The following is an 11,791-nucleotide window of genomic DNA, read 5'->3' on the forward strand; positions in this document are numbered from 1 at the left end:
CCACACCAGCCAGGGCCCTGTTGCACATTTAATATCTTCCTTCTGTTGACTCTTTGGAAATAAGGAACAACAGTCTTTTATCTCCCCTCATCCTCTCCTTTAATTTGTTTCTTCTCCCAGAACTGTCCTTATAACACGCTTCTGTGTCACTAATTTGCTTATTCTCAAAAAGTAGGGCCAAGATAGTCCTAGACCAAAACGATTTTTACCATAGTCTCTTTTTTTTAGAGCAGCTTCCAGATTCTAAGGAGTTGTGAGAGAAGAACAGATTGCCTTCCTAGAGCCCTCCAAGACTAGACATTTTAGAAAATGTATTCTCCCCAAAACCCTCCCCCACATAGGCACGGTTCTTTTGGGCAAACCTGCTCTTTGGGAAGGGAGGTGGCAAAACCTGTTTGAAGGTGAGGTTACCTCCCTTCCACACCTTCCTTCTTAGAGGCAAGACAACAACAGCTGAGGCAGAGAAAGGCTTCCGAAGTGTTGGGGAGCTGGGGTGATCAGCTCCCTGACTTCTCCAGGAGTTTAAGAAGGGGACAGATTTGTGAAGATGGGAACTATACAAGAGGCAGGAGAAAAGATACTGGATCTTGGGTAAGTGAGATCTTGGCTGACAATTAGAAACAAAAAGTGACCAGTCTTGGGACTTTTCCACCATCCAGCTCTTACTGGTTCTTAGGTTCCTAGAAGCAATAAAACTAAAAATTAATTTACAGAGAAGGAATGAGGGTGGCTTTATTTAGGTAGAAAATGTTGGTATGGTATGGAACTGAGAAATGAAGAGTCCAGGGTAATTCCCTATTGTGAGTATTTTTGTTTTATTTTTTAAGGAAGTTTCTATATTTTGACAGGGATAAATCTGCCTGTTCTCTGTGTTCTAAACCCCACCCTTCAGAATGACCATTAGGAAAGAAGACCCAGAAGTTTAGGTCCAAGTTCTCCCCAGCAGATCTGTCTTCCTCTTTACCTTCTTTCCCCACCCCTCCACCCAGACTGTGGTTTCCCCTGACCACGCCCCAGCACGGTGTAGGACAGGCCTGTCTAGGTGCCGTCTTCCTGAACTTTGCCCAGTGATAGATGGGCAGGTCTGTCGGCGTCCAGCCAATTATAATGTGCATTTTACTTCTCACCCCTACTGTGTAGGTGGAGCAACTGCCAGAGGGGTAAATATGGTTAATTTTACATTCTATCCTTTCTCTGCCCAAACCCTAACCCTAAACCCAACAGTAGGGGTAATCTGTTTCCAGCAAGCAGTGAACATAGTAGAAACATCTGTCTAGGAGAGGAGTTCTTTTTAAGGCTTGCTCAGCACTCTGCACCTTAATTCCTGTTCTTCATTCCAGTGTTTCCTACCTGCAATCCGGTTCCCTCGAGACACTCCCTAGTTTGTCTCACAATAATTTATTCTGCCGGGGGTTGGGGGTCTACCTTAGGGTCATGGAGAATGCAGAAGCAGCAGGACTAGCAGCATCCCTGAGACTTGGGGAACTGGAGCTGAAGGAGGAGTGGCAGGATGAAGAATTCCCTAGGTGAGGGGATGAGAGGGAGGCTGGGAGGGGAAAGGGATGGTCACAGATGGGGGGGCAGGAACGCAAATGAGAGCGCGAAGAGGTGGGGGAAAAAGGTGATAAAATTGTGGGAAGAGAGAATTGATGAAATGATACCTGGCTTGATGCCTTTAGCCTATATTTCTTCCCCCTTCGAATCTTTTTTTCCTCCAGTTTGCTTCCTGAGAAGGCTGACTCTTCTGAAGATCCTGACAATCCTAAAAGAGACTCACAGGCAGGTAGGTAAATTAGAACCTAGGCCTCAAGGGTTTTTATTGTTTTTGTTTTTTTTTGGGGGGGGGCATTAATTCTGAGGGAGAAACACTTGTTTACTAGTCCACTTTTCCATGCATTCATTGGCTGATTCTTGTATATGCCCGGACCAGGGATCAAACCCACAACCTTGGTGTAGGGGGACAATGCTCTAACTAACTGAGCCTACCTGGCTAGGGCTCAAGTTCTTGATTCTAACCCAGTGGTAGAAGTTTATGCCACCCTCATCCTTTTGCAGTGCTATTTCCCTTTTCTCAAGTGCGCCCTGTGGTAGTTCATTTTTAGAATTCACCCCATATTATCACCTGTGTACACAGAAATTCTAACCAACACCCGTCTGTCTACTCCTTTGTCTGCTCTCCCCTGGCCTCCAGGAACGCCCAGCACTTTAGCCCTGTGTGGCCACCGTGCCATGCGGAAGCGTCTTTCGGCCCCCGATTTGCGACTGAATTTGACAAAGGGGCCTAGAGATAATGAAGCTTCTTCCACCTCCTCAGCACCTTCCTCTCCTGATGGTAGCTCTGACCTGGAAGTAGACGAATTAGAGACACCTTCAGGCTCCGAGCAGCTGGACAGCGGACATGAATTTGAGTGGGAAGGTGGGAAAGAAACCTGAGGGATGAGCAGGAAGTAGAGGCTCAAGTTAAAACTCAGGATGGATTTAGTGCGACTGAAGTTATAGAACTGATAAGGTGGAAACAGAGAGGTAAAGTGAGCAAAATTAATTCTTCAGAATAGAAAGGTGGAACCTAGGAATTCATTGTGAAAGAAGTCAGGAGAGGATGGGTGGGGTCCTTTGTTCATTAAGAAAAACTATTGAATGAGTGATGGGTGCATGCCATCAATGAGCTAGAACTGGAGTTGCAAAGATGAATAAGATAATCCCTACCACCGTCAGGAAATTCTCTGTTTAGTAAAAAATACACAGATACAAATAAATGCAACTGAAGCCATGATCTACATGTGTACGGGGTGCAGTGTAGGCAGAGAGAAGGAGGAGGTCAGTTCTGCCGGAAAGGGGCTGCGGAAGCCTTCACAGAGGAAGTGACTGAGCGGTTGTCAGGCAGTTGGAGAGGCAGCCTGGCTGGAAGAAGCAGCTTGGGCAGTACCATGGTGTGTCAGGGGACTCAAAGGGTTAAGTATGACTCTAGATACTAAGGAAAACTGTCACTCACAACACATCAAATGTGTGAGTTTCCCCCCACTGACCAATGTCTATCCAGACACCAACTGCTAGCTGTCCTAGAGTTCAGCTGGTGTCCTAGAGTCCTGGCCTAGAGTCCAGGTAGTTCACTAACTACCTGGAGTTAGTGCAGACCCCAGAGGTTAAGGGCTCAGTCCCACAAGACTGCCACCTCTCCCCCCACCTCGGACACCTGTCACATGCCCAGGTGTGTCACCTGTGCTTCAGATTGACTGGCTACCTGCTACCTTCTTCTCAGGCTGGATAATTTGCTGGAATAGTTCACTAGAATTCAGAAAAACAATGTACTTACTGGATTGCACATTTATTATAAGAGCCAGTATGTGGGAAGAGGTGTGGAGCTTCCATCTCCAGGCACACCACTCTCCCAGCACCTCCATGTGTTAACCAGCCCAGAAGCTCTTCGAACCCAGATTGTCTTCTGTTAGGATTTTTATGGAGGCTTCGTTACGTGGGCATGATTGATTAACTCACTGGCTGTTAGTAATTACCACAACCTCTAGGTTCTCTCCCCTCCCTTAGAGTTCCAGCCCTCTAGTCACCTGGGTGGTTCCCCTGGCAACCAGCCACTCATCCTTAGGAGCTTTCCAAAGTCAACTCATTAATATAAACCTCTGTGTTTGAAAGGGGCTTGTTATGAATAGCAAAAGATATTCTTTTCACCTTTTTCATCAGGAGCTAGGGACAAAGCAAAAAATATATATATTACTGTATCATCATATCATAGATATGAAGGATTGGGAGGTGAAGAAAAAATGATGAAAGAGTGTTAAGTAGTCAAGGTCAAATCTTGGAGATCCTTGATACCACACTAAGGAGTTTAGATTTTATCTTAGGCAATGGGGAGTCATCGAATGCTGTTAATGAAGAGAGTGAAATGATCAGATGTAATTGCTCTGAAAAGATTGAAAACAACCTAAGGGTCCCTCAGTAGGGTATTAATACTATTCTGGTGCATCCATACAACGGAATACTAAGTTCTAGACAAATATTTTTTGAAAGATTCTATTTATTCCCAGACAGAGGAGAAGGGAAAGGGAAAGAGAGGGAGAGAAACATCAGTGTGTGGTTGCCTCTCACACCCCCCCCCACTGTGGGCCTGGCCCACAACCTAGTCATGTGCCCTGACTGGGAATTGAACCAGCAATGCTTTGGTTCAGAAGTTGGTACTCAATCCACTGAGCCACACCAGCCAGGGCTAGGCAAATATTTTTTTAAGATGAGGATGCTTTCTTTTTTTTTTCTTTCTTTTTTTTTTTTTTTTGAGGTAGCTCTTTCTATCACCATGCAAAGTTAGTGGGTATAGCATATTGCCATTTGAGTAAAAAAGGAGAACAGAAAGTTTGCTCTAGCTGTGGTATAGAGGGTGGAATGGAGAGAAATAAACTAAAGGCGGGGAGACCAGTTAGGAGGTTCATACTAAAGCCAGATGACAACTACTAAGAACCTGAACCGAGACAGTAATAGGAAAGAATGATAAAAGAGGAAAGAATGTAATGGAGGTAGATGAAAGAGGATCTAGGGTCCGGCTGGCTCAAGGGCTGATAGAGAAGAAAGAGCCTTGGATGACATACAGTTTTCTCTCTCAGGAGGCTGGATGGATGGGGCCGTTCATCAGGAAAGGAAATAAGGGAGAGGTGAGGAAGAGCACGAGTTTGAGTTGCACTTTGTTCTGGTGGCTTGGAGATGACAGAGACACCTAAAGTAGAGATGTCTAATCTGGGCATTTAGGAATATAGGTCTGGAGTTAGGTAGAGAAGCCTGGGTTAAAGAGGCAAACTGGGGAGTCATCACCTTACTGATGGTAACTGAAGACATGAGAATAAATGACCTCACTCACAAACCGTTCTCTCCCTCTCCCCCCCCCTCTCAAAAAATTAAAAAAAAGAATCATAGAAAGAAAGAATCCGGAAAAAAACTGATACCAGCAAGGACCATCAACCTGCCATAGTGCAAGATTACATCAAGGCCACTGTCTAGTGAAAGTGAGGATAATGAATCGCAGGAAAAGGAAACCAGCAAGGGTTTGGGTATACTGGACAAACTAGGGCTAGAGTCATGGGGACAAAGGAATGAGACAAAGGTGGACACCCCTTTATCTGGACAAAGGAATGGGGTCAACAGAGGAATGAGAGGTTGGAGTAATAGACTCTAGGAATCTGGGGAAGTTACAAGATACTGAAAGTGTGTATTCTACTCTATTGGTCCTTCCCCATCCCTCTCTTTTAGATGAGCTGCCCCAGGCGGAGGGTCTGGGAGCCAGTGAGGCAGCTGAAAGGCTGGGCCAGGGTTGTATGTGGGATGTGGCTGGAGACCATGGTCATCGCTGGAGGGTGTTCCGAACAGGGCAGCGGGAGCTGCGAGTGGACATGACAGTCATTGAGCCGTATAAGAAAGTCCTGTCTTATGGAGGTAATGGCTAGCATAAGTGGAGATGTCAGAACTATGACTTGTTGAATAAAATGCCTAATCTGGAAACTCAGTTATTGAGCTCAACTCCTGTAACTTCCAGAGACCCTCAACCTACGCATGTCTGTCAGTACACCTTTGTTGACTGAGATTTCCCTTATCCTTCCCAGGTTACCATGGTGATGGCCTCAATGCTGTCATCCTCTTTGCTTCCTGTTATCTACCCAGAAGCAGCATCCCCAACTACACCTATGTCATGGAACACTTATTTAGGTGAGATGGGAGGCCTGAGGGGCTTCAGGTTGGATGTTAGGGAGGGAAAGGTAAAAAAGAAACCCCTCTTTAGCAGTAGCTGATTGTAGAGTCTACAGTAATGTCCCTCTCACCCCCACGCCGCCCCCCCCTCCAGGTATATGGTGGGAACTCTAGAGCTGCTGGTAGCTGAAAATTATCTGCTTGTTCATTTGAGTGGAGCCACAGTCCGGGCTCAAGTTCCACCTCTGAGCTGGATACGCCAGTGTTACCGGACTCTGGATCGGCGGTGAGCCTCAGAATGAGGGGGGGGGTCTCAGAACGCGAGTCTGTCTTATCTCTTTCTTTTCCATCTTTACATTCATTCTTCTTCCACTTGGTTCCTCCTTGTTTTTGTCCCTCTATACCTTTTTTCTAAGCCTTTTCTAAGTCTTCATTTCTCTCTTAGAGTCAGAGAAAGCAAGTTTCAAATGTCTTTGCCATTTACCAGCTATGTGATTTTGTTTTGCTTTGTTTTATCAGCTGTGTGACTTTTGACGAGTCACTTAACCTTTCTGGGATTCAGTTTCCTTATCTGGAAAATGGCAAAGAGAGTAACTTTGCCACTGGGAATTTGTGAAAGTCAAGTAAATCAAAGTGGCATGTTGGCCTGGCACCCCTTCCTTTCCCCGCAGTCTGGTCATTTATTTCACCTTCGAATCCATTGTCTTCCCTGCATTCATCCCTGACCCACAGATTTTCCCCCCCGTAATGTTCCTTCCTTTCCTCCATCTTCCCTTTGCTCATTTTTCTTTTTCTTCTTCCTCCTCCTTCATTTTCTCCTCACTGGTTTTCTTCCACCTGGGGTTTTATAAATAGGCCTGGTCATAGAGAGATGGAGAAGTGTACCAAAGGACCTTATACAGGGAAGGGCACAGGAGGGGAACTGGGGTAGCGAAAACCAGCCTGAGGGATTCTGAGGGGAGAATTTCCTAAGAATGGGGAGCACAGAGCTGAACAAAATGGATGGGGCTGAGACTGCAATGAAAAGAATGGGGGTTAGATCCAGTTGCCAGAAAAATCTAGAAGCGAAGGAAGTTAAAGTACTGAATGTAGCTCCACCTGCCCTTCAGGCATGAAGGTAGAAGAAGAAATAGAATGATCTCCAATTCTTCTTCAGGATAAGGAAGAACCTGCGCGCGCTGGTGGTTGTCCATGCTACGTGGTACGTGAAGGCATTTTTGTCGCTGCTTCGACCCTTCATCAGGTGGGTACTCGCTCTGGGGACAAGGACTCTTTCCCTTTCTCTTCTTCCCATTTTCTTTTTCTTCCTTTTTTTTTTAAAAAAAAAATAAGAGTATATATGAGCCAAATTGATAACATAAGCCATGAAACAAGATCTCAAATGGTCCCCCCACTTTTTCCCATTTTCAAAATCAAGCATAAGAACTTGCCTCACCCTGACTCTTTCTAGCCTTTTAATGCCTCTCTACTTGTTACACTTCCCTCTTAAGGGTCTCCGGGAGCCCTCTTCCTGGTATACAACACATGTGGTTTATCCCCTCTTTTCAGTTCCAAGTTCTCGAGAAAGATTCGTTTTCTGAATAGCCTGGGAGAACTGGCCCAACTCGTCTCCTTGGATCAGATCCACATCCCTGAAGCTGTCAGAGAGTGAGTTCTGAGCTTAAGGATAAAGGTTTTGGAGTGGGATATGTAAAGCCATTTTCTTTCTTTTTTAAGCTTTTATTTATTCATTTTTAGAGAGGGGAAGGGAAGCAGAAAGAAAGGGGGAGAAACATCAATGTGTGGTTGCCTCGCATGCGTCCCCTACTGGGGACCTGGCCAGCAACCCAAGCATATGCCCTGACCAGGAATTGAACCAGCGACTTTGGTTCACAGGCTGGTGCTCAATCCACTGAGCCGCACTAGCCAGGGCTAAAGCCATTTTCTTAATGCTTTGGGGTAGCTACAAAGGAACTAAAAGCCAGAGGACCTGCTCTCAGATGTTTCAAGGTGTCTAGGAAAGCTGCACATACCTCGAGAAGAAATTAAGAGCACTCCTGTACACAACAAAAACAAATGAAAAACTACAGTGCCGAGGCAACAAGGAATAAAGGAATAATCATAGCACAGAATTTAGAAGAGATTCAGCTCTCGCTGGTGTAGCTCAGTGGGTTGAGCGCTGGCCTGCCAACCGAAGGGTCACTGGTTCAATTCCTAGTCAGGACATATGCCTGGGTTGCAGGTCGGGTCCCCAGTAGGGGGTGTGCGAAAGGCCAACCACACATTGATGTTTCTCTTCCTTTCTTTCTCCCTCCGCTCCCTCTGTCTAAAAATAAAATCTTAAAAAAAAAAAGAATTTAGAGGAGATTCCCTAGAAATTAGAAAGAGATGTGGTTGTTGGCAGTGAAAAGGAGATACTATCCAGTGGGGAAGGGGTGCTAGGGAGCAAAGGTGATGACCAGCTAAAGCATCCAACCTTCCAATTCACCTGGCTTCTTTCCCCAAACCAGTGAGTAAAACCCAGGCCCACTTATTTTTCTCTCTCCTAGACTGGACCAGGATCTCCATGGCTCAGGAAGGACCTAGCATGGGATGGCAATAAAGGGTCTTAGTACCAAGCAAAGGTATTGATCTGCCTACACCCTAACCCATCGCTGGATCTTCACAGCCCGATGGGGTGTCATTCCTCCTTCAACCTTGCCTTCAAAGCAGAGCTTTGAGGTCTGGAACTCGATCTGCTGGGAGACTTCGTTTCAGCATGTAGTGGCATTTTGTACCGGAAAGTGCGAAGCTGCGGGTCTTAGTCTTGCTTGAGCTGTAGGACCTTGGGCGGATAACTTCATCTCAGTGAGTCATTTTCACCCTCTTAAAGAAAGGGCCCGAGGTCCTTTCCGCCTGGGGTATTCTAGCAGTCTGTGAGGGCCAGGGGCTATGGGAAGGGCACCGCCTAACACAGGCAGCCTGCTGGGAGCCAGACAGGAGTCCGCTGGGGAATCTTGGAGAACCCCTGTAAGCCCCTCTTCCTCAGTCATGTCTGCTGCCTGTGAGCCTGGGAAGAAGTGCTTTTCAAACTTTTCTTAGCCATGGCCGGGACTCAGCTGGTCAGAGGCATGGTTGCAGGTTCCATCCCCTGTCAGGGCACGTCCAAGAAGCAACCAATGAACACATAAATAAGTGGAACAACAAATGGATGTTTCTCTCTCTCTCCTCTCTCACACAAATCAGTTTATAAACACACACACACACCTTTCTTTAGTCAATTCAGATGTGTAGTGGTTAATAAATTGCGATGAAATGTAATGGCGTAATCAATAAATAAATAAATAAATAAATAAATAAATTGCGATGAGAAATTTAAGCTGTGTGCCAAGGAAGCGAACTGCTCTTTCCCCAGCCCCTCACAATCACAACCCGTCGTCTGCCAGAGGACTTTGAGCCCAGCTGGGGCCGCGGGGCGGAAGGCCTGGGGGAGGGGCGTGGCTCGCGCAGCAGAGCCCCTCGTTCTAACGACCCGGTGGGTCGGTGGAGAGTGGAAGGCAGAGAAAGTAGGAGCCCCGGCCTTCGTCACTGGCCTCCCCTTGAGCCCCACACGTCCAGCCCCATGGTCCCCGCCGCCGGCGTGCTGCTCTGGGCCCTGCTGCTGAGTCTGGAGCCCCCAGCGGCGGCGGGGGCCCAAGGCCTGACTTCACCTGGGACGCAGCCGGTCAGTTTCCGCTTGGGAGGAGGCACGATGACCCGCAAATACCGGACCACCCCCCGGACCGGCGTTCCCCCGAAGAGGAAGGTAATAATGGAGGATGATGAGGATGACATCGTGGCCAATGCTGACCGCTTGGCCGGCCCCGCTGCTGCCGAGCTCTTGGCCAGTACGGTGTCCACCGACATCAGCAGATTGCGTTCGTGGGAGCAAGGTGGGGATGGGTCTTTGGAGGAAGGAGTTATGATTAATGCCCAAAAGAATAACAGTAATTTAGAGGTCGCCGGTGCGATATCCAGCACTACAACGAAGTTCACCTCGAGGTTTGCAGCGAATATCCAGGAACCAGAATACAGGCTGACCACAAGCCTGACACCCTCCACCTGGAGATCTGAGAACCCCGAGCACCCACCCCTCTCGGACACCAGCCTGACCCGGTGGTCCACAGCAGGGTCCACTCCCAGACCCCGGACCTCAACTGCAGCCATGCCTCCTCCCGAAGACCTGAGGCTGGTGCTGATGCCCTGGGGCCCGTGGCACTGCCATTGCAAATCGGGCACCATGAGCCGGACCCGGGCCGGGAGGCTGCAGGGCCTTTCAGGGCGCCTTCGGGTAGGGGCACTGAGCCAGCTCCGTACAGAGCACCGTCCTTGCACCTACCATCAATGTCGCTGTGATCGGCATCTTGAGGAGTGCCCTCTGGACTCGGGTCCCTGTTCTGATGCCAGCTGCAGCAGTGGGACCACCACCACCACCACCACCACCACCAGCACCACCACCACCACCTTAGAGCCCCTCAGCACCAGACTGAGACCCAGCCCCCTGCACTTAATCAGCCCCAGCCCGGCTCTTGCGTTTTGGAGGCAGGTCAGGACTGGGCTGGAGGATATTTGGAACAGCCTCTCTTCAGTGTTCACAAAGATGCAACCAGTAAGTGTTTGGTGATGAGCCAGGATCTTTGATGATGGATCTGAAAAAGTCCTGATAGCCAAAACCCTGTTGCTAACCCTGTATGCCTCCTGTTACGGAGCTACTGAGACTCCTGCATTCTGGACACAGGGCAGGCAGGAGCTCAGTGTACTTGTATGAACTGTTACTTATGTTTTGTTACAGATTCATAATATTGATTGGTTTATTCACATTATTGTTGCCCAGGGATTCCACCTGTGTTATATCTTGAACAACTGGTTGGTTATTAGGCAACATGAATTATTGGTCATCAGATGGTAATTGACCAAATTGTTAAGATTGTAGATATGTAAAGAATTCGTGTTTTTTTTTTAGTGTTGTGGTGTTTTTTTCTTTTAATTGTTCAAGTACAGTTTTCTGAACCCTTGTAAATCATTCTTGATGCACAGATAATTAATGGACATGGAAGATAATTCTCAGCTTATTAATGCTTTAACAGTAACAACAGACAATATTTGAGGTCTTGCTGTGTGCATTTTACCAGGATCAGTCCTCCACCAACCCTATGAGGTGCTATTATCCTCACTTTACAGATAAAGAAATCAGGGTTTATAAAGCTACTAAGTGGCAGAGTCACAGCAGGATTTAAATGATGGCCAGGTTTGCCACCAGTGCCAATGCTCTTAACCACCATCCCCAGTAACTCTCCTGGGACTGTTCCCAGCAACCTAAGAATTCTCAAGGAAGGACAGTCCTTTGCTTTACCAAAAGAGCTACCAATTGCTGTGATTGACCTGATCAAATATTTTCAATCGATAGGATGTCAGGACCTTTGAGAGGAGAAGGATGATAAAATGTGTACATGGTCATTTTGCCGGTTTGTTTTTGTCTTTCTCCATGTGTCCAATGCCATTATTCAATATAAAAAAAAAGCATCAATAGGGGGCAGTAGTGTTGAGGGAATAAAGGTTTGTGGGGAGAGGGAGATGAAGGAAAAAGGAAATAGATGTGATTATAATATTTCCCCTTTTCTCTATTTTGTTTCCTTACTCAGATAGACAGAAACCGGAGGTAATGGCCACTTGATCTGCAAGAAGAGGTGCCAGCATCTCAACCCCTCCACCCCTTTCCATCCCAGCACCCACTGGGTATTTTTAGTACAGAAAAAACATTGTTTGGTCTTGTGTCTTTTCACAGAGTGATCTGAGGGATAGACCAAAAATCTTGTAAAATGAAACTGGGTAGCTAGCAGCATCTTCCCTGAGCCCTTCCCATCGCCCAGGATAAAATTTTGTTCATCTTCCTTATTTCCAAAGTTGGTTTTAAACAAGCACTTCTCTTGAGAAATCGCAGACGAGTGCCAAACAGGAGCTGAGCGCTTAGAAGACGATGGTGGTCTTGCCTTCCTAATGTTCAGTCTTCTTTTCTCCACAGAAAGGCAGTGACACAAATCCCAAGTCAGCCTCTTTCTAGGAGTTACCTTCATCAGCCAGATCTAACCCAACATACACCTGCAGTGAT

At 47.0% G+C, this 11,791-nt stretch overlaps 2 protein-coding genes across 4 annotated transcripts; both read left to right on the forward strand.

Annotated features, from left to right (window-relative positions):
- The first annotated feature begins 447 nt into the window (after positions 1-447).
- BNIPL (BCL2 interacting protein like) lies at positions 448-8,901 on the forward strand. 2 transcript variants are annotated; one of them, XM_037126010.2, is made up of 10 exons: positions 448-591; positions 1,431-1,526; positions 1,719-1,783; positions 2,192-2,416; positions 5,251-5,433; positions 5,601-5,703; positions 5,840-5,971; positions 6,842-6,928; positions 7,234-7,332; positions 8,214-8,901. In XM_037126010.2, the coding sequence occupies exons 1-10, from the start codon at positions 548-550 to the stop codon at positions 8,248-8,250; spliced, it is 1,071 nt and encodes a 356-aa protein (XP_036981905.2). In that variant the 5' UTR covers positions 448-547; the 3' UTR covers positions 8,251-8,901. The 2 variants fall into 2 exon arrangements, with proteins under 2 accessions (XP_036981905.2, XP_053526419.1); XM_053670444.1 differs by lacking the exon at positions 7,234-7,332.
- A 248-nt stretch (positions 8,902-9,149) lies between these two features.
- CUNH1orf56 (chromosome unknown C1orf56 homolog) lies at positions 9,150-11,756 on the forward strand. Of its 2 annotated transcripts, XM_037126027.2 has the most exons (3): positions 9,150-10,291; positions 11,325-11,369; positions 11,705-11,725. In XM_037126027.2, exons 1-2 carry the CDS (start codon positions 9,266-9,268, stop codon positions 11,343-11,345), a joined length of 1,047 nt encoding a protein of 348 aa, XP_036981922.2. In that variant the 5' UTR covers positions 9,150-9,265; the 3' UTR covers positions 11,346-11,369; positions 11,705-11,725. The 2 variants fall into 2 exon arrangements, with proteins under 2 accessions (XP_036981922.2, XP_036981914.2); XM_037126019.2 differs by having other exon boundaries at positions 11,325-11,756.
- The last annotated feature ends 35 nt before the right edge of the window (positions 11,757-11,791 follow it).

This window comes from Artibeus jamaicensis, unplaced genomic scaffold (assembly GCF_021234435.1).
Source record: "Artibeus jamaicensis isolate MK-2021 breed Jamaican fruit bat unplaced genomic scaffold, CSHL_Jam_final contig_1715, whole genome shotgun sequence".
Taxonomy (NCBI): domain Eukaryota; kingdom Metazoa; phylum Chordata; class Mammalia; order Chiroptera; family Phyllostomidae; genus Artibeus; species Artibeus jamaicensis.

Coding starts and splice junctions, on each gene's coding strand:
- BNIPL (XM_037126010.2), top strand. CDS start 548: ATGGGAACTATACAAGAGGCAGGAGAAAAGATACTGGATCTTGG. Junction 2,417..5,250: donor ACATGAATTTGAGTGGGAAG/GTGGGAAAGAAA, acceptor CCTCTCTTTTAG/ATGAGCTGCCCCAGGCGGAG. Junction 7,333..8,213: donor ATCCCTGAAGCTGTCAGAGA/GTGAGTTCTGAG, acceptor TCTCTCTCCTAG/ACTGGACCAGGATCTCCATG.
- CUNH1orf56 (XM_037126019.2), top strand. CDS start 9,266: ATGGTCCCCGCCGCCGGCGTGCTGCTCTGGGCCCTGCTGCTGAGTCTG. Junction 10,292..11,324: donor TGTTCACAAAGATGCAACCA/GTAAGTGTTTGG, acceptor TTCCTTACTCAG/ATAGACAGAAACCGGAGGTA.